The sequence below is a fragment of the Anas platyrhynchos genome, chromosome 4 (genome assembly GCF_047663525.1).
Source record: "Anas platyrhynchos isolate ZD024472 breed Pekin duck chromosome 4, IASCAAS_PekinDuck_T2T, whole genome shotgun sequence".
Taxonomy (NCBI): Eukaryota; Metazoa; Chordata; class Aves; order Anseriformes; family Anatidae; genus Anas; species Anas platyrhynchos.
This window is the reverse complement of record NC_092590.1, coordinates 63,602,511-63,621,316: the sequence shown is the minus strand read 5'-3', so window position 1 is coordinate 63,621,316 and position 18,806 is coordinate 63,602,511. Positions and strand designations below refer to the sequence as shown.

At 39.0% G+C, this 18,806-nt stretch overlaps 2 protein-coding genes across 2 annotated transcripts; one reads left to right on the top strand and one right to left on the bottom strand.

Annotated features, from left to right (window-relative positions):
- Nucleotides 1-3,605: 3,605 nt before the first annotated feature.
- On the bottom strand, nt 3,606-12,538 carry QDPR (quinoid dihydropteridine reductase). The gene is made up of 7 exons (XM_027457342.3): nt 12,362-12,538; nt 12,137-12,229; nt 11,011-11,107; nt 9,586-9,726; nt 7,155-7,263; nt 6,545-6,628; nt 3,606-4,484 (listed from the first exon to the last, which is right to left on the bottom strand). The coding sequence occupies exons 1-7, from the start codon at nt 12,446-12,448 to the stop codon at nt 4,379-4,381; spliced, it is 717 nt and encodes a 238-aa protein (XP_027313143.2). The 5' UTR covers nt 12,449-12,538; the 3' UTR covers nt 3,606-4,378.
- Nucleotides 12,539-12,622: 84 nt separating this feature from the next.
- Nucleotides 12,623-18,083, top strand: CLRN2 (clarin 2). Its single transcript, XM_021267747.4, has 3 exons — nt 12,623-13,721; nt 17,167-17,346; nt 17,800-18,083. Exons 1-3 carry the CDS (start codon nt 13,469-13,471, stop codon nt 18,063-18,065), a joined length of 699 nt encoding a protein of 232 aa, XP_021123422.1. The 5' UTR covers nt 12,623-13,468; the 3' UTR covers nt 18,066-18,083.
- The last annotated feature ends 723 nt before the right edge of the window (nt 18,084-18,806 follow it).

Below are 18,806 nucleotides of genomic sequence, written 5' to 3'. Positions count from 1 at the left end.
GTTTTCTTCCAGCGAGCCAATATAAGGAAGAATAAACAAGAAAATAAATGCTACTTTTGTTGTGGTTGTGGTTTTCATTCCACTACTGGGAAGAAAAAAAAAAAAAAAAAGGCATAACAAATGATTTCAGCAAAAGATCTCACAGTACAATTTTGTGTTAATTTAGAACTGCAGCTGCTGACCAACTCAGATATGACTCCATCATATCTGGAAACCATTCCATAACATTAAGAGTGCATAGCATAATTTTAAATCATTTTGTGACAACTGCTATTAGCTAATTTGTAGAAGGCTAATTTTCCTGTAAAAACCCAGCTTTGAAGCACTAAATTCTGAATAACCTGAGACATTTCATAATGAAATCTGAAAACATTTCAGACTCATTCCTGCAACAAAACAAAGTTTCTGCAAAGCAGCTGGTGTGGACATGGGTCAGGCTTCACAAGATGAAGGCCTCTTTCTGAGCAGCAGCTCAAGTTCTCATTGTCTCATGCTAGAAATGCCTAGAGCAGCTTATTGCCCAGTATTCAGAAATCCTTGGATTTTCAGTGATGCTACTGATATTCTTCTGAAAAAGCATCTTATACTTACTTGTGCTTCACTAAAATCTATATTTTGTAATCTGCAGGAGAAAAATATTTATGCTGAATGGACCTGTCCCTGCTGCCAAGGCATTCTGGCAAAGTCATATTTTAGGAGGCACATTTGTATCCAATGCTACTGTGTCAGCCTGCCACAGTTTGGATAATTGCATCTGTGCATGTATGGATGTACCACATAATTGCATTGTCTTTTCAAAGGCACCTTGGCTTTGGTCTCAAAACATCCTTTTTCTGAGAGAAACAAAAAAAGGGGGGGGGGGGGGGGGGGTGGCGGCAGGGGGTTGTATAATGCTACTTCGGTAGAAACAAGAATGCTAAGCACAACTGGCTTAGAGTACAGAAGCAAGACTGACCAGCCTGGCATGATTTGTGCTTTCCTTTTCCACTAATCTCTTTCTTTAATGAACAGTAATATGCATCTTCAAAAGAAAATTGTATAAAAAAGTGCCAGACTAAACTGGCTCTATATATGTGAATTTTTGAATATGACATCAGTTGTACAATGCTAAATAAATAAAGTACATTCATCTGCTTTATATAAAAAAATGTTACATTCCTTAAATTAAAGGAGAATAAACTTCTTGCTTCTCCAGCATTATTACACTGTTGTTGATTGTGCCATAGTAAAATATGCTGAACAACTCAAGGGTTCTCAACAACACTAAATTAGAAATTCATCAAGTATCATATTTCTGGAAGAAGCACTAACTTCTAAAATCTTCCCAACAGACTTGCAGTTTCATGGTATGTGTGCATTTCATATGAATTACTTCCCCGCAGTTCCCACAGACTATATCCTTGCTTCTCATCACAGCACCAATAGATCTCATAACTTGCTGAAGGAGCCAGGCAACCCAGTGGATGTCTGCAGTATTGGGGTGTTTGTTTTTCCAAGACAGTTACTAAACCACAAAAAAAGTCTGTAGACACAGGATGAAACTAGTCATGTAAAGACTCTTTTCCATCAAACTCATCGAATAGAATTATAGAATATCCTGAGTTGGAAGGGACCCGTAAGGATCGAGTCCAACATCTATCCATGAGTTTGCCTACACCATTCTCTTTTCTCAAGCTTTGATAATGCCATTTTTGTACCTTTCCACTGGTACCTGCAATTGCTAAACAGCAATCCATCCAACTCTTCCATTCATAGTTATGTTTTAACACTATTCACAGCATATTTCACCACTCTTACATTGCTACAGTCAGCATACTGTATTTTTCTATAGCTAGATTAACACTTTCCAGCAGGCACCAGTACAAGATGAGTGAAGACAGTGAGGTAGACATTTTTTATGCCACATTTTCTACCATTCCTCCTCCTTCAGACAAGAAGTGGAAGAAGGGAAGCTTAACTGAAGATCCACCTGTTACTACATCACATGCCACTCAGCAAGGATTTCTTCCATCTCATGAGCTTATACAGCTTATCTCTCTTGCATTGACTGTAGCCTTTCATTTAATTATCTAGGTGAGATAGTAGTCAGGATACACACAGCTGGTTCAATGCCTGACAGTGCTCTGCACTGTTAAGCTACAGTGGCTACGTTTCACCATTGTCCTGACACAGCAGCTGTGCTTCTAGATCTGCACTGCTGCAGTCATACAACGTTATGTGAAAAGACATAACTAACCTGGTTAGGCTACCACAAGCTTGGCAACCCTCTCTGTAGCATAGTGTAAACACCACCTCTGTTCTCCTTATCTCTGACACTGGCAAAACACATCCGAAGCAGCTAGGTCTGAAACACAGATTTGCCTCGTTTTCCTACCAGGATGTCTCAATGGAAAAGAAATTAATCAGGCAATGGATCGCATCTCATTTTCTTTTTGACTCTCTTTTTTACTTTTTGACTCTTTTCTACTTTTTTACTCTCTTTATCAAAATTTAAACCTGCTTTCCTTTCCTCCCTCTGTATAATCTTAGGGTTGGTTATTTACAGCCTTCAACTTAAGTTAATGACTATTGTAATATGGAATTTTTTTTCCACCATGTTATTAATAATATCGTTAAGGTCCAGGTATGTATGCATTATTCAAAGATGCTCAAAAACCAGTTGTAGCCCTTAGCAAATAAGATTCTCTGTTAGTGTCTTAAATCCCATATAATATGTTACCATCTTCTGCCACAGCAGTTTTACAGAAATACCCATAAGCCATTCAGCCTGCTAGGTCCTTGACTCTGCTTTTACACAACCATATAAACACAGATCTGGAATCCAAGCTGCGCTCCCTTCACAATTCGAGCACTTGATCTGTTCTTCAGGGAGTTTCTGAGACCTGATTCAATACATGTTCATTAAAAGACACAACACAAACAAATTGCTTTCAGTTTGGAAATTCAGCTAGCTTGGCAAAGGGAAGCCTTCAAATGATGCAAGCTTGTAGTTGTAGCTCTTCAATTTTCCAGAACAATATACTAACACCTTACCCTTTCATTCCTCATCAGTACCTTGCAGTTTGTCTGTACTCTTAGCCTGCAGAAATTGCTGCTTACACAGAATGGTTGCTAGTCTTCCATTTAATATCAAAAGCAACACCATAATTTGACAGTTCTTGACTGATTTGACAGGACATAGAATTTTCCCTCTATACCATCCAGCTAAACAAAATGAGTAAAGGGACAGTTATACAAGAAAAAGGCAATCACACAGCCATCTGACCACGTTAAAATCAGCATGGGCACATGAATTTTTTTTTCTTACTGGGAAAGAGAAAATGTTCCTGACTCACGGCAGTAGAGCTATGCCCAGCACAACCCTGAAGGTAACTAAAATAAATAAATACAGCTTAGATAGAACTTGAGATCTATTTTCAAGATGTTCCCAAAACCTGGCTATGATGGTTCCATGTAAGCCTGTGCAGAGAAGCAGCGATACATCAATCCAGCTACATCATATAGAGATATGGTTTAAGTGCAGAATGGAATTAAACTTTTTCTGAACTTTTTCTCCAGCTGAAAGCCTTTCTCCTTTGTATTACAGTGATAGAGACAGCCCAATATGTAAAACAATATACATTTATTTAGCACAAAAAACACGTTCAAATAGAAGGTTTTTTTTTCCCCCTCAAATAGATGGTTTTGTATTTTTTTCTTTATACTTCTTTATAGCACTTTGTGTTAGTCATTATGGTTCTTTCCTGTTTGAAAAAGCACAGACATTTGGCAAAATCACTGTTTTATCCTACAACTGTAGGCCTGATAGCAGCTTATAAACTCTAAGGCAAATTAGGAAGTCCTTCTCAAGTAAGCCATCCCTATACAGTTCCATTAACTCCAGTGGAACATTCACAAGAAAAGTGTTACAAGACAAGGACATATGATCACCATGTTTCCTACAGTTACAGTCAACATAATATGCAGGGGTGGGGCTATGTTCCCAGGCAGAGAAAGAAAAAGACTCCTGGAAGATTCACAATAACTTGCCAGAAACAGTGGCTGAGAAAAGAATCCAACCATTACATATGTGATTACACAACATAAGCACAATTCCCATTTCAGAAAAAATGTGTAAGTGATCACATAATGCTCTGGATTTGAGCATCTACAGACTTTAAAGCCTTCAACTTTTATTTAGGGACAAGTACGTAGTACTTGTCAGTAAATAAATGCAGACAGCTCAACAACAGACAGCACAGAAATACTACTTCAGATTTGGTTCCAATAATGACATGATTACAATTACTGGATACATAAGACCATCCAAATTATGCTGGCAGTCAGACTTTCCATAGCTTCTTCTTTGATGAAGTTTCACCATCTGAAGTGACTGACATCAAAGATGTGCTGGAACTAGTTCAGTCTTCCCTCCCGTAGTTATCACCTGGATTAGACTCCCTGAATTTGGTCGATTCTTTCCTGTTATCCAATCATAAAAGGTTCTGTTTTAAAATAAATAGATAAAACAGGATGAGGAGGAGAGAAAATATATACACATACACTATCAGTCATAAAAGCCTACTGATTCTCCTTCTTTTCCTACCTCTCTGTAGCGATTTCTATGTATGTCACAAACTAGCGGTACAATCACTGGATTCAGACCCTCAGAGTAGGACAGAGGTCCAGAGAAATCACAAGGGCTTTACAGTACATATGCAGGATTTTCAGAACACTTCAAAGCAAAAGGCCAGGAGTTGCATAAAAACAGGAAGATGTCAAAAAGTTTTTCCCAAGTTAAAAAAAAAATGAAAAGGGGGAGGGAGTGGCTACTTAAATTGCCTTTATAACATGTAAAAAATTTGGGAATATGGTTTAGCAACCATATTTTAGCCTTATAGGTTAAACCACACAGGTTAAATAATTTCATTTCCCCAGGTATCTCTGTACTCTATTCTTTCTTGCCCCACCTACCCCCTTGCCTTTCAACCTGTGCAAGTACCCTTTCTTTCCAAGTCCTTCTTTCTTAACCCATTTTTTTGCTGATTTGCCATCACGTATTTAATGTTGAAATTAGTCTCAGCGTAAGCACAGGAAGTGCTAAGACATCCAACACACACTGAGTAAGATGATCTCATTCTAGTTAGCACACCAGAACACTTATCAAAACACTCATCAAAACTAATAGAGAAAAAGAAAACAACATTTTTCAGGTCCATCAGCCTTTCCACTATTGTAGACAGAGCAACTGCCATTTCGGACCATCTTGCCATCTGACACAACATATATGGATACAACAGGCTTCAAAATGCAAGCACCTCATGAGAAAAAGAGTTCCTGCATCCTTTCTAGGATGCAGATGTTACCAAAATCCTAACAACACTAGAATTCTTTCTTTCAGCACCAGTGAACTTTTCAGTTTTCAAAGCTGGATTTAAGTTCAGAGAATTGGAAGCTAAGAAACAAAACAACACACTGAACCTAATTCTCCCATAAAGAAAAAGTCTTTAGAAGTTAAAAATTAATTTGTAAAACCACAACATCTGGTTAAGCACAATAAAGAACTTTTCTGAACATTTTTAGGTCAACTAAACTCAATTGATGGGACACTTAAAGAACCACACTGAACAGCTGCATAAGCTTCTCGAACCAAAAAACATTTTCCACTCTGACATCCAACTGAATAAAAAATTCACATCACAAGAAAACTAAATGCCACAACTACTCTGAACAAGTAGCAATAGGTAAATGCTATTTCAGTGTCAGTTCTAAAAGCTTTTGAATTAGTGAGAGTAAAGAAAAACATTACATCCTTTACAACACAAAAGTTGATTCCTTTTCATTTTTTCCTCAAAAAGGCAAAACAGCTGTGTCCATTATTTTCTTCCATTTAACAGATCACCCTCAGCAAAATCTTTGCTACTCTCCATCATGTCGCAGAAGGCAGCACATATTCTGCACCACTGTCTCTTGGAGAAATTAGAAACAATAAATATTGTCTCAGCCTGTTGCTGAATAAGCTGCAGCTGAAGTTTCAGCATTTTGAAACATCACTCAGGACAAGCCTTTTGGATAATGGAAAAAAACAAAAAAAAAACTTGACTAAATTTTTCTAAACAAGAGTAGGAATTTTTCCAACTGTGAAAAGAAGCAAATTAACACACCAAAAACTGGGTAATAGTGTTAAAATAAACAACACCAAAGTTTACATGCCTATTTGCAGTTTACCTTTGAGACAAACTCCTGCATCTGCTGTCTGTAATTTAATTTGTCTACTGGCTATATGAGATTCTCTGGCTTCCAACTACTTAAGGCTATCTGCCTTGTCACTATAACTGGTGTAGAGATGCTGAAGCTGATGGAGTTGAGCTAATTTTCTCCAGTTAGGAAGCTTGTGCAAGATGCCTAATGTGATTTGAAGGCCTACAGGATCAGGGGAATGATGGGGAAACACAAAAAACCCCAAACCCTCCAATGCAAGACAGCTACTTAGGAAGAACACACAGTAGGATGCAGCAGGAAGAGGCCCAGTAAGGAACTGCTTACTTATCAAATGTATACTCACTCAGCAATGAATTCTAAGGATGTCCAGGAGCTGAAATCTGCGTCAGGCATTGATTTCCTGTTTGCTGGTGTATCCAAGGTAACCCTGTGATTAAAATGAGATAAAACTTTTATTTGTACATGCTGTTTCTGATAAGAGCCACCTGCTTCTATTCATCACTGCAACATATGCTCAACTTTTATATACCACGTGGTATGGATTTTCTTTGCATCCTCTACATATGTTAACAGCATATAACCATCAGCTTCAATGTATATCAAAGGATCACAGCCTATAGCCCCTTAGCTACCTGGCTTCCTGATGACATCCAGCCCATTAAGGCTATCACTTAGCCCACAGATCCTTCCAGTCTCATGCTCATTAAAATCAAATGAAATTTTAATCCACTAATGTTTTGCAAAGAAAAGGAAAAAAAATATGTAATTTTTAGGATATATTGCACATCATTATTCACATATGTTCAACATGCATCCTTTCCCTATGAAACTATGTCAGTCTAAGCAGCTATTTGAGTACTGTGGACAGGACATCACACCCATATCAATATGATTACAGGTTACAGTAGAAATTAAATAAAACGATACAGGCAGAGGTGACTGTGATCACTTACGGTAAAACAGCAACAGCAGCGGAACCAGATGGCAATCCACTATTGGTACCAGCCAAACTCTGACAAAGCTGGTGCACTGCTCCTTTGGCCATGCCATAGCCAATCATTCCTAGCAGTTAAAACCAGACAAATTAGAGTATAATCAATGCAGCTTTCAATACCAGCACTATGACAGAAACTCCTGTTATCTTAAATTTACTGTTTGTCAGATCACTTACCACAGCCAGAACAGAATCAAAATATGTTTTAAGAAAAAAATCCCAACAATTCTTACTAGATGTCCTGGAACTACCACAAAGTTCAATTTACTCAGCATTACAGAAGTAAGAAACTTACTGAGTTATGCATCTTCGGCTAATGCTTCAAAATGCATCCTGAAGAATGAGACTTACAGGGTTACAAAACTAAACTAGTAAGCGTGAAGAGCTTTTTATTAAATAAATCATCTGTTAACTTTAAGCATATGACTAAGGTATTTGCAGTTTTAGACCTAAAAAGATACAGCTCATTTCTCTCTGAAACAGTAGTTCACCTGGTCAGTATCCTGACTATAAAATAAACAAACAGAAAAACAAATACAACCCATACCCCTTAAAAGTACAAAGTGACTGAATAACCTGCATGTAAAACCAACTTCTTCCCAAACACTACTGCTTTCTAGGCAGCCAGTATTTAGCAGTGTAAGATGCATGGGAAGGAGAGCATCCTGCACACTGCTTACGTACAAGATTTGGACTATCAGGGTGCTCCAGGTCTGAGATGTCTCATGGTACATATCTGCCAAGCAGCCTAACAGATTAAGCATGTAGGAAAAATAAGTGTATTTTGTGTACTACAACTGGATGCCTTTCTACCCATCTACACAACTGTAAAACCTCTTAATGTTTGTGAGGAAGTACCTTGTAATGAAGGTACACAGGTAGTTTCACACTGTAGAAATATTTCTGTTATATTCAGTTAGACATATTGTATAACAAACATGTTTATTAGGAGGAATCATGGGCAGTGGTAGCTAACATTTCATTATGACTACAGAATATTTGCATTTCTATCATAGTTCCCTCTTGCCTCTTCTCTAAACCATCAGCTTTCTTAAACCTGTGTTTCTTCACTATCCCTGTCAGACTGCTTCTATAACTTGCATTATTTTCATTTATCTTCAATTTGCATTAAGTGACTCAGCATTTTCACAGATGAAAAGAAAAAAAACACAGTAAGCAAAAACAAAAGAGATAATTCCTTCCATAATAGCTGGTAATAACAAGACTAACAAGGCATATTTACAAAAGTTGAGTAACATTTCTTTCCCAATTCTTCCTGATGTTAACAAGTTGCATGTGTTTGCCCAAAGCACTGCTATGTGTTTTCTTTTTTAATTCCAGACTTGTTGAAAACAGCCAGTTCAAAACATGAAAGCAAATCACCGATTCCTGTGTTGTGGTCCCTACAACCCAAAATGAGCCAAACAAAAAACATCATGAAAGTTTGCCACAGTTCCCTTTTTTTTTTTTTTATCTGTATATTGTCAGTCAGTAGTACACAGTAAATTATTCGTCTGCTGAGTCACATAAAATAAGCCTTTTATCTTCAGACTAGGCCAGATGATTTATCTACTGTATTTACAGCTGCATTAACTAGAGAACACAGTGTATTTCTCCTGAACTATTTTAGACAAGGCTTTCACAAATATTCACAAATATTTTATGATTTTTTAAAAAAATTAATAGCTATGTCTCATCAAAATATTGTTGAATTCACACTAGAAGAAGATTGAGAAATAAGAGCATTTGTTTCAACAAAAACTTTCCCTGCCTGTGGGCTTCTGTGCTGCTGTTTTTTTAATTTTAAATTGTTCCCAGATTTTCTCCATGCAGACCAACATGCCTAGGAGTGAGATGAGAAAAAAATAAAATCTCAGGAAAAAGTTTGTACTAAATAGCTACCGAAGGGCAAAGCTGAAAGTCAACAAGCTTATCTGTGTCTGAAGCAAAGGTGGACTGGAATCAGAACATGAACAGGACAAGCACGTTTAATAAAATTAGCTGAGTCATCACTGATTGAAAAACTGGGCAACTAAGGACTCTGCCTTTCAGAACGCAAATAAGATATTTGACTTCATTTAAGTACTATACTTAACTGATGTGTGCTTCACAGTTCTTCAAAATTTTCCAAGTTACTTTTTCTATTGTACTACGTATTAGCCAAGCATATTTCATGAATGCATGTCAAGCATTACTTAATAGTGATTTTGTTTGCACTCCTGTTTCAAGAGATTCAGTATTGCCGTCTGTAAAATTACACTTGCCTTAAGCGTTTCAGCAGCCATTTTCCATTTCTATTAGATGACAATAAACTGTTTTTTTTTCATGAACAGACTAAGGTATAGCTAGAACTGCTCATGTCCTAATAGTTATCATGCATGGCATTTTACCTGGAGTTCCAGATAAAGCAGCTTGAGCTCCTGTCAGAGTCAGAAGACCTCCTTCCTTCAGATGCTTTGTGGCTAGGTGACTGGAAATAGTGGATGTCCAAACACTCTGTTTCCACATCAGATCACAGTTTTTGTACAAAGCTGATTAGGAAGAGAATTAGGTAGGTAACTTAAGAACAAGACTTCTGCCTATGATTTCCATGTGATACCTACGATATCACAGAGTGCAACAGTACTATGCAAAGTACTATAAAAACATGCTTTCTATCTTTTTCTACTTCTGTATCATGTAAAATACCTATTTACATCTCTTACCTCTCCCTTCTCTTTAGACTTTGAATCCCAACTTCACAGCATATATTCTATACAATTAGCTCCTTTCTTACAATCAGAAATAAATAAACACCAGATAGTTTCATTAGCTCTCTGTTAATGACTGTGCTCAGTTCAAAGATTTTCAAACTCTTCAGACTTCTGTAGGGATTGTTTCAATTTATGTCAATGATCTAAAAATTCTTACATTAGCTTCTCCTCACCTTGTAGCAGCATGAGCTCTCTTTCCATGATTTCCTCACAGGCTGCTCAACTTGTGGATATAAGACTCCAAGAGATAAAGGAGCTGAATCAAGCAGTTGATCAAGCTGATCACTTGATCCCAAAATAACCTTAATTCATAGGAATGTTATTGGAAGGATAGTAGGGTATAATCTATCACCTCATTCAAATTACTGTGGAAATTTATAACAATCCAATATAATGAAAAAGTATTCACTCTGATTTAACTGTGCATGTCTTCTCATATTCTCTCTTTAAAGTGAAAATTTTGCATATGATGTCTGAATAAGGAAGGGGAAGGAAAACACCACGTTTTAACAGATTTAGTCCAGACAGAAAGGCTTCTTTTAAAAAAAAAAAAAAAAAAAGTCTCTACACTAGTACATAAAGCATAAAACAATTTCCTGAATATTATACATTTAAAAGCTTTATGAAATGAGGATTTTTTTTTCCCCTCTAGCACAACCTCTGGTCATCAGACAGCTCCTTCCAACACTGTATTGTATACTAATAGCTCAGAACTGCATCAGACAACTGAGGTTTTACGCATAAAGCAATGATTTGGGCAAAAAGATCAAGTTCCACTCAGCCAGTATCTTATGTAATAAGCCTGACGCACATAACCTTGGCAAAAGTTAGTTCACAGATAATGCTGAACTCTTCTATATAGTGCATCAAGTTTTGGAAATTTAACAGGCACCGATAATTGAGAAGAGTGCTCACAAACATTGTGACTGAGCTACTTTGCACTATTAGGCTAACTTCTTCTGGACTCAGGATAAAAGATGATCTCAAAGACCTTTTTTACCACTATTTTTAAGGATTCCTCTCAGATTTCAATCATGTATTTGCTAGCATGCACCAGCTTACATTTAGCTTTGGCACTGCCTCCAGCCCATCCTCCTGCTACACACAGGATCGCATCCACCTTTTCTTCACCAAGAAGCTTCCCAATCTCTGCTGTCACCTTCAAAACACAGAACAAAACATTCTGAAAACATTGAATTTGTAAGGTAAAAGAGTAAATATCAAGAATGCCTTAATATTACTCAACTATGTAACTGAAAAACAAAAAACAACAAACAACAGCAACTTAAATAGCTGCACAAAATTAACATTTATGATCTATCAATTCAATAATTGGGTTGAAAGCTAACTGTAGATGTAAGTCAGACTGCACAGTGTGCGATGTCACTGGCAATAACTGATTTGAGCAGGACTGAAAGATCTGATCCTTACCTATATCATCATTTTTCATTTGCGACTTACTTTTGGACAGGTTCTTTTCTGCACACTGTGCTGTTTAATAATATGGGAAATGAAACTCCAGGTCTGATCAGAACTGCTTCTGTGACATTTCCGATGATAGCACAAGAAACAAACAACTAAAGCCTCCTTATGAACCACATCCTTGGATTTGAGTAGGTAGGCTTTTAAATACCCAGTATTTCTTTCTCTTTCAAATGAGACTTTGCACTTGGTAATGAATTTGTTGGTTGTCAATTTTCTGTCACAGTGTAAACCCTACTGGGAAATGTTTTCAGCATCACCATCCAGCTATACAACACAGACAGGACTTGAGAAAGGAGTGCTGCGTTTCAAGATGTCCTAATCCACCTTGATTAAAGTAATCTCATTCTGCCCGCAGCCCTTCAGGTAACAAAGAGGAAGATAATACACAAGTGCAACACATTCTGAGTGACAACATAGGGTAACTTCTAAACTCGCAAATCAAGCTCTTCTGCAAATCCATGCCTCCAAGCAGTTAAAAGGAAAGTGAAAAATAAAAAGAATTAAGAAGTGGCTGGCAAATGGTGGCACCCCTGAGTTCAGGGTACAGCAGCAGGGTACCAAAACCAGTGGGTTGCTCACTGCTGGGGGGTCTCAGAGCTTCTGAAAGAGAGGGTTTATAGCGAGTGGGTGCAAAGTGGAGCCCGGACCGAGAGGTTTCGCCCGCCCCGAGGGACCTCCCCCCGACCCCGCGACGCGCTCCCACCTGCTCGGCCTGCTCGGGGAAGGACTCAGTCGTCCTCACCACCACGTTGGCGTTGGCGTCCTCGTTCTCGGCCAGGTCGATGCTGGCGACCCACTGGGGCGGCGAGAAGGCACCGTTAGCGCCCGGCGGGGCACCCTTCCCTCTCGCCCCCTTTAACTCCCCCCCTCCAAAGCAGCCCCGTCTCGCCCACCCCCCGGGGCCCGCAGCAGCCCTGCCGGCGCTCACCCAGTTCCTGGCCTTGAAGTACTGCACGCACTGCGAGCCCAGAGCCCCTCTGCCCCCGTACACCAGCACCCTGCCCGCCGCCGCCATGCTCGCTGCCTGCCCCGCTCCGGCTCCGGCTCTGGCCCGGCCCCAGCCTCGCCTCGCTCCAACGCCACACAGGGGCCGCCCCCGGGGCCGGGGGGGGCTGGCGGCTGGCGGCTGCCTCCGCCTCGCACCGGGAGCAGGAGGAGCCTCCGAGCTGGGGTTGAGCCCTGGGTTTTAATCTCAGCCTCCGCGGGTTGTGTTCCCTCAGGGGATGGTTAATTAGCGGGCGCCTGTAAAGGGCTGTAACTGTAGGAGTGCGAGCAATTGTTGCCAGTTTTCTTTAGTGCTGCTCGATATCGCTGCTAGGTGGAATTACTGCCCTCGCCACAGCCCGCAGCTCCAGGCCCTGCTGCCTGCCTGTGCCTCCCCGCCCTGCACGGAGGGCCCTGTGCAGGCAGCAGGTCCCTGTGTGCAACCACAGCCTCCTGAACAGCATTTAAACACCTCAGCTAGCAGGCCGAGGGATGGAGGGACATCGCTCTGAGGGTTATTGCCAGCCCTGGTGGCTCTGACAGCACTGACATTTACACAGGCACAGAGTAAGCACCAGGAGGAGGTAGCTTAACGCAGCCGAGATGTCAGCAGGATTCTGCTGCTAAACTCCACGTTCGCAAAGCTTTGTCCCTCGCAGATATTTACCCACGTTTTTAATCATCTTTAGAAAAATGCTTCTAATTTTCATCCCACGTGGTTATGGTAAAGAACTTGATGCCATTGGAGCAGGACAATTAAAGCTCCGGTGAAACATTAGCCATGCAATAGATATAGGATTACTTTCTGCACCACCGCATGACAGGGTAATGAAGCTGTTGTTCGCAACCATTTCAGGATGCTGTCGCAGCAAAACATCTTTTTGGACTTGATTTTTAACTGTACAGTTTAATTTCTGGAGCTTTGAAATACAATGAGATGTATTTTGAAATATTTGCTATTCGTTCATGGATTTCAGAGCGACAGGAAAAATGGGAAATGTGCCTAATTACTGAAGAGAGGCCTTGGAGATGACTCCTTGAAACCACTAGGATGCCCGGCTGTTTTAAAAAGACTTTATTTGCCTTGGCTTCTACAATAAGTTTTGCGTCTTTTATCGTAATTGCCGTCGCAATGGGGACCCAAAGGTGGATGACTGGAAAGATGCTTTGCAAAACAGGGGCTGATTTAGTCAATGCCACAGATCCAGAGCTGGTCAAGTTCATGGGAGAAATTTACTATGGCCTTTTTAGGGGCGGCAAGATACGCCAGTGTGGGCTGGGAGGGCGTCGTTCCAAATTCACAAGTAAGTACAATTTCAGTTGACTCTCTAGTCAAATGTCTAGTTCAACTTTAAAAGCACTCTGTTCATTTTGTTTACATAACCTGTCGAGAGCAAATCATTATTATTAAAGATATAATTGTGGCTTACTTGTGGTCTGTATGGTTTGGGATTTGAGTGCTATTTCAGGCTAGGTTTTCTCTCTGATTATGTTTTGTGATTTTGGAATCAAAGAAAAAAAAAATCCCTAGAGCTAGATAGAGGAATTCCTTTATTCTTGTGAATGGAGTGAAAAGGGTTCCCTTTCAGTCTTGTTTCCCAGGTAGTTATAGGAGGAAGTACATTGGAGATGACCCTGTAAGTCATACTTTCCCTTGACTGAAACTTTTCCATGCCAAGTGTTGCTCCACAATATCTGCACCTCTATTTTTTCCATATTTGTTAAACTGCTCCCTTTTTTCTTTTTTTCTTTTTTTTTTTTTTTTTCCTTTAAGAAGTAGAGATTTATTTAGCCAGCCAGGTTTATGTGTTTCCCTAGCTGTCCCAAAACAGATGTCTGCCATTGTAGATACTCCTAACTTTACTAACATGTTGAAGAAGTTTTTACTTTGTTGAAGAAGATTTTACTTTCTTTTCTGGTAACTTCAAAGAGAAAAAATGGTGAATGCATACAAAGTGTAGAAATGTCAAAGATTTTCTTGAGCTCTCCAAAGCTGTCAGATGTTGACTTTGGATGATTTCCAGTTTTCACACATCCTGTGCTGAAGTGAAAATGATATTTTTCATCAAAGATGTTTAGTTTGGTGGACAGATCTGCAGCAACTTAAACCAATATAAGTTGAAGCTAACTCTCCCCTGTTGCACAGCAGTGCTGGCTCGTCCTTTGCAATGGCTGTGGTACTTAGCATAGATGTATGGTGAGGAAGTTCGGGGACTTAAGCTTGCTGAAAATTAGCCTGCAAAAGATCTATTTATTTCCCATAAACTCATCCCTCTATACTGCCTCCCTACACAGTTGCACAGACACCGCTATGAAGTCTTGAAAGCAGGCAGGACTGCAGTCTTAGGAGTGGTGAAGAGAACCAAAGAAATACAGATCAGTGTGACCTGTTGTTACACTGTGAATTTGGACTAACTGCTTTTCCATAGCCCAAATTGCTGGCAAACGGGTCAAATTCATCCTGCTCTGCTGCTGCTTCTTCTCTTCAAGGTATCCAGAAATATAGTTCCAGTTCTTTAACCCATCCATAAATGTCAAAGAGAATGAAGCCTTGAGAATTCTAGAAGCCTTGAGAATGAAGCCTCTAGAATTCAAAGAGAATTCTAGCCTTGTTAGTAAACTTTCTGATTAATTACTCTGTAATCTGAGAAGAAGGCCTAGCATTCCACCCTCACCACTGACTGTATGAATACATATCTGGAGGATGTGATCGTATTCTTCTTAGACAGACAAAGATCTCACTGAAGCTAACAAGAATTTTTCCAATTAGATCTGTAAAATTGGGTCAATAAATGCAGCGGACACAACCATGCATTTAGGTAAACAAATGTGCCTGAGACTTTCCCTTTTAAGTATTTTAATAGCTCTATAAGGGTTGCAACTTTCACAACACTGGCATCAAAATGGTATCACAACAGTATTACAAAGCTGTTAAATCCAACACCTTTTGGAGGTGTTCCTATACATAGTGTCATCTATGTCAGATCCATATGGTTGTTACTGGAAGTCCTAGCCCATCTAAATTGGCATGAGATGCGTACATTTTGACATCTGAATCAAGCCCTGCAAACAAACTGGGAAAGTCAGACATTTTGTCTGTGTGTACAGCAAAAAACAGCTGGAATGTGTCAGCAGTCCCCAAGGCAATGTCCTTCCTCGGGGTTTTTATTTCTGTGTATTAAGACAGGCTCGCTGCCCATGTCTTTGGGACCTGTGTGAGAGCCTCAGAAAAGACACAAAGGAATCTTTAGAACCACCCTGAAAACTCTGGTTTATAATAAAGCTAAATTCCATGTGCTTTGTTTTTTTACAGGCAGTTATTTTCCACTGGGAAAGTAAGCTAGTTTCTGGCTTCCCATTCCTCTTCTACTTCCCTCCTTTCTTCTTGTTGGAGTCTTTCCTGTAGCTCCTGTGTATACCATACCTCATTATAAGCCCAGAATGAATTACTGAAGAGCTGTTGAATCATGGATTTTTGTATGGAATTTGTACAGTATTAAGTTTTCTGAATAATCTACTCGAATTCTGTAATGTCATGATGACCACATTATATCCTTGATATTTGCTGTGTCATCTACCAGTTATTTCTGCCTGCATTATATATGGTTTCTTTGGATTATTTTTTTCACTTACGCAGCATAGGAAGTGATCTATTTGTTTATAATATGATGTACCTTGTTTTTAGTGACATAAATAGTCAGTTAGTCCTTCCAAATATGTATGAATGTGTGGTGCTGCATTATTTGAAGGGCTTTTCTCGATCGGCCTGTGTTTTAGGTTCCTTCTTGATCAGCTTTTCTCTTTCCTGTCAGTCAGCACATTGTCTACAATTCCCTCCTCATGTTTCTTCTGATTTAGATACTGAAGGGCTGCAGGATAACCTGAGTTCTTGCATGTTCTGCATCTCCCTATTGCTGGCTGATGTAGCCCTCCAACGAAGTAACTGCCTGTTAAGATAAAAACAGGTTAATAAAGTCACTGTCCTTTACAGACAGGCAGGCTGCCGAAGAAGAGCTCGTGTATAACAAAACCTGTGAATACTTCATGCCAAACCCGCCCTGACTGCGGCACTTTGCATCCTTTCTATGAGTTTAACTAAAATACTGTCCAACACCCAGAAATACATAAAAGAGGTATAAACACTTGATGAGAAACCAGGAAGGGAATTTGAAAGTGGAAACCTGTGAGATTAGTAAATAGGAAGTGGATCAGAGTGGATCTCACTGGAGCCCATTTTAAAGAGAGGAAGAGATAGAAAGAAGAATAATATAAGAAACTAAATCAAGCAGATGTAACACTAATTCAGAGGAGCTGGACAAGGAAACTGAACTATTGGATTTCAAAGGCATGAGATTAAGAGCATGGAACAGGAATGGGAAACTCAAAGGAAAAAAGTTTGGGGCAGAGAGCAGAGGTGAAAACGAGGCAGAAAAGAATGCAACAGACAATACAGCAGCAGAGATAAATACATGAACAAAACTAGATAAATAACAGAGTACTTAACCCTGCATCCTTATTTACAGATCCTGTGTGAGTGATTGTTCCTGTAGTAGAGTATCCCTAGTTTGTCGTATGCAGTGAGAAATAAAACATCATGAGTGTAACTACCTGAATTGATTGTTTTATAAAAATAGTCTTGCTTACATGTAATTTGACTTTGGTGCATAAGTAGAGTGTGATGTTTACTGTTGTCATGAAAACATGAAAACATTCACACATTGAATAGTTGTTTGTTTTTTTTCTTGACAGTTTTCCCACATATGGTGAAAAAGCTGAACACAGGCCTGCATGTGATGATTATAATGTTCCTCTGTGTGGCCATGGGCTTTTCTCTGGTCAGTTTTGGATTCTGCATTCTTAACGCAATAAAAGTTCCTTACCGGGCTATTAAGGGTCCAGCAGGACTATGCCTTTGGAATTTACTTGCAGGTAAGTTCATTCACCAGTATTTTTCACCAGTCATGTTCATAGGAAAATGTTAACTGTAAAACTTCTTTTCTTGCCTTACTCGATATCTCCCTGACTTAAATAGTTGTGAATAAAATGAAGTTACCAATGAATTCTCAACTATCAAAAGAGAGCTGTCAGATGGCTTTTCAGCTTATTGTGTCTAGTCAACTTTTTACAGGAGCTGCAAATGCCAGTCTTGATGGTTCATATCACTGATAAAAGGCCTTTATTACAAACTTAAATTTATTATAATATTATATTGTTTGGCAATACATTAAAGGCTAAGCATGCTGAAGGTGTTTAAGCCATGTCTAAGTCTGTCACATTCTGTTTAAGACCTGCTTTTGTATTTAATAAGTTCTTCTGAAGCACAACCAAAATGCATGTCTTGTTTTGACAACAATGGTGAATACTTCTTTCTTTTTGTTGCAGGTGGATTTATAGCACTTGCAGTCACTGGCTTTATGGCTGCTGTAAAACTTCATCGCCTCACAGAAAGAATTGCCAATTTTCGGGAAAACGCCTTTCAATTTGTTATCTTAGAAGAAAGGTTTGAAGACTGTTTTTGGCTTTGTGTGGCAAGTGCCACAGCGCATGCAGTGAACTTGCTGCTAATAGCCATTAGTGGTATTCATTTCCCTAAAATAAAGACTAAGACAGAAGAAGCAAATGTTACAGCAGAAGATATCATGTACTAATAAATCTGCATAAGACTACTTTGGTGAAGTGAACTATCATGACAGAAACAGCTTCTTGACTTGTCAGCTTTTGCTTTGGATGGAGAATTTTGGTATAGACATGAGTAAAGATGCCAATTGTAAAAATCTGCAGTACTTTTTTTAAGGTCAGTCTACAAAACCAGCAATTAGCACGTGTGGGAAAGTAGGAACAACAAATACTACAAATATTATTCTCAAAACTGACCTATAGAGTTCACAGTTTTTACAAAATCTACATTTTAGCTATTTTAGAACATAGGTTATAATACAATTTCACCTAAACCAAGTATCTTTTTTGTTTAGAAATAAAATATGTTTGTAATAAATCTTTCATAATATAGGCTTATTTTAAAACAGAAAGGATGGATGTTTGCCAATTACCTTCTTGGAATTAGCTGGACATTTTTCAGAGGGTCATATAAGACGTACAATAATATTAAACTGCATTGAAAAAGAAGATTTAGCCCTATCTCTAGGACTAAATTTAAGGGAAAGCACAGGCTACTTATTTGTGATACAGTGTTAAAACAAAGATTAACAGTGGCTAACTCTATCACTTTGCAGCTTTCCCCGTTACATCATAAAATACTTTCAGAATATCTGGAACTTGATATCAAGTGTTATAAACTGGATATAAAGTTACCTTATTAAAACATTTTAGGTATGCTTCATATAGAGACCTACCTAATCATATGAATAATATAATCAGCATGTGGAAAT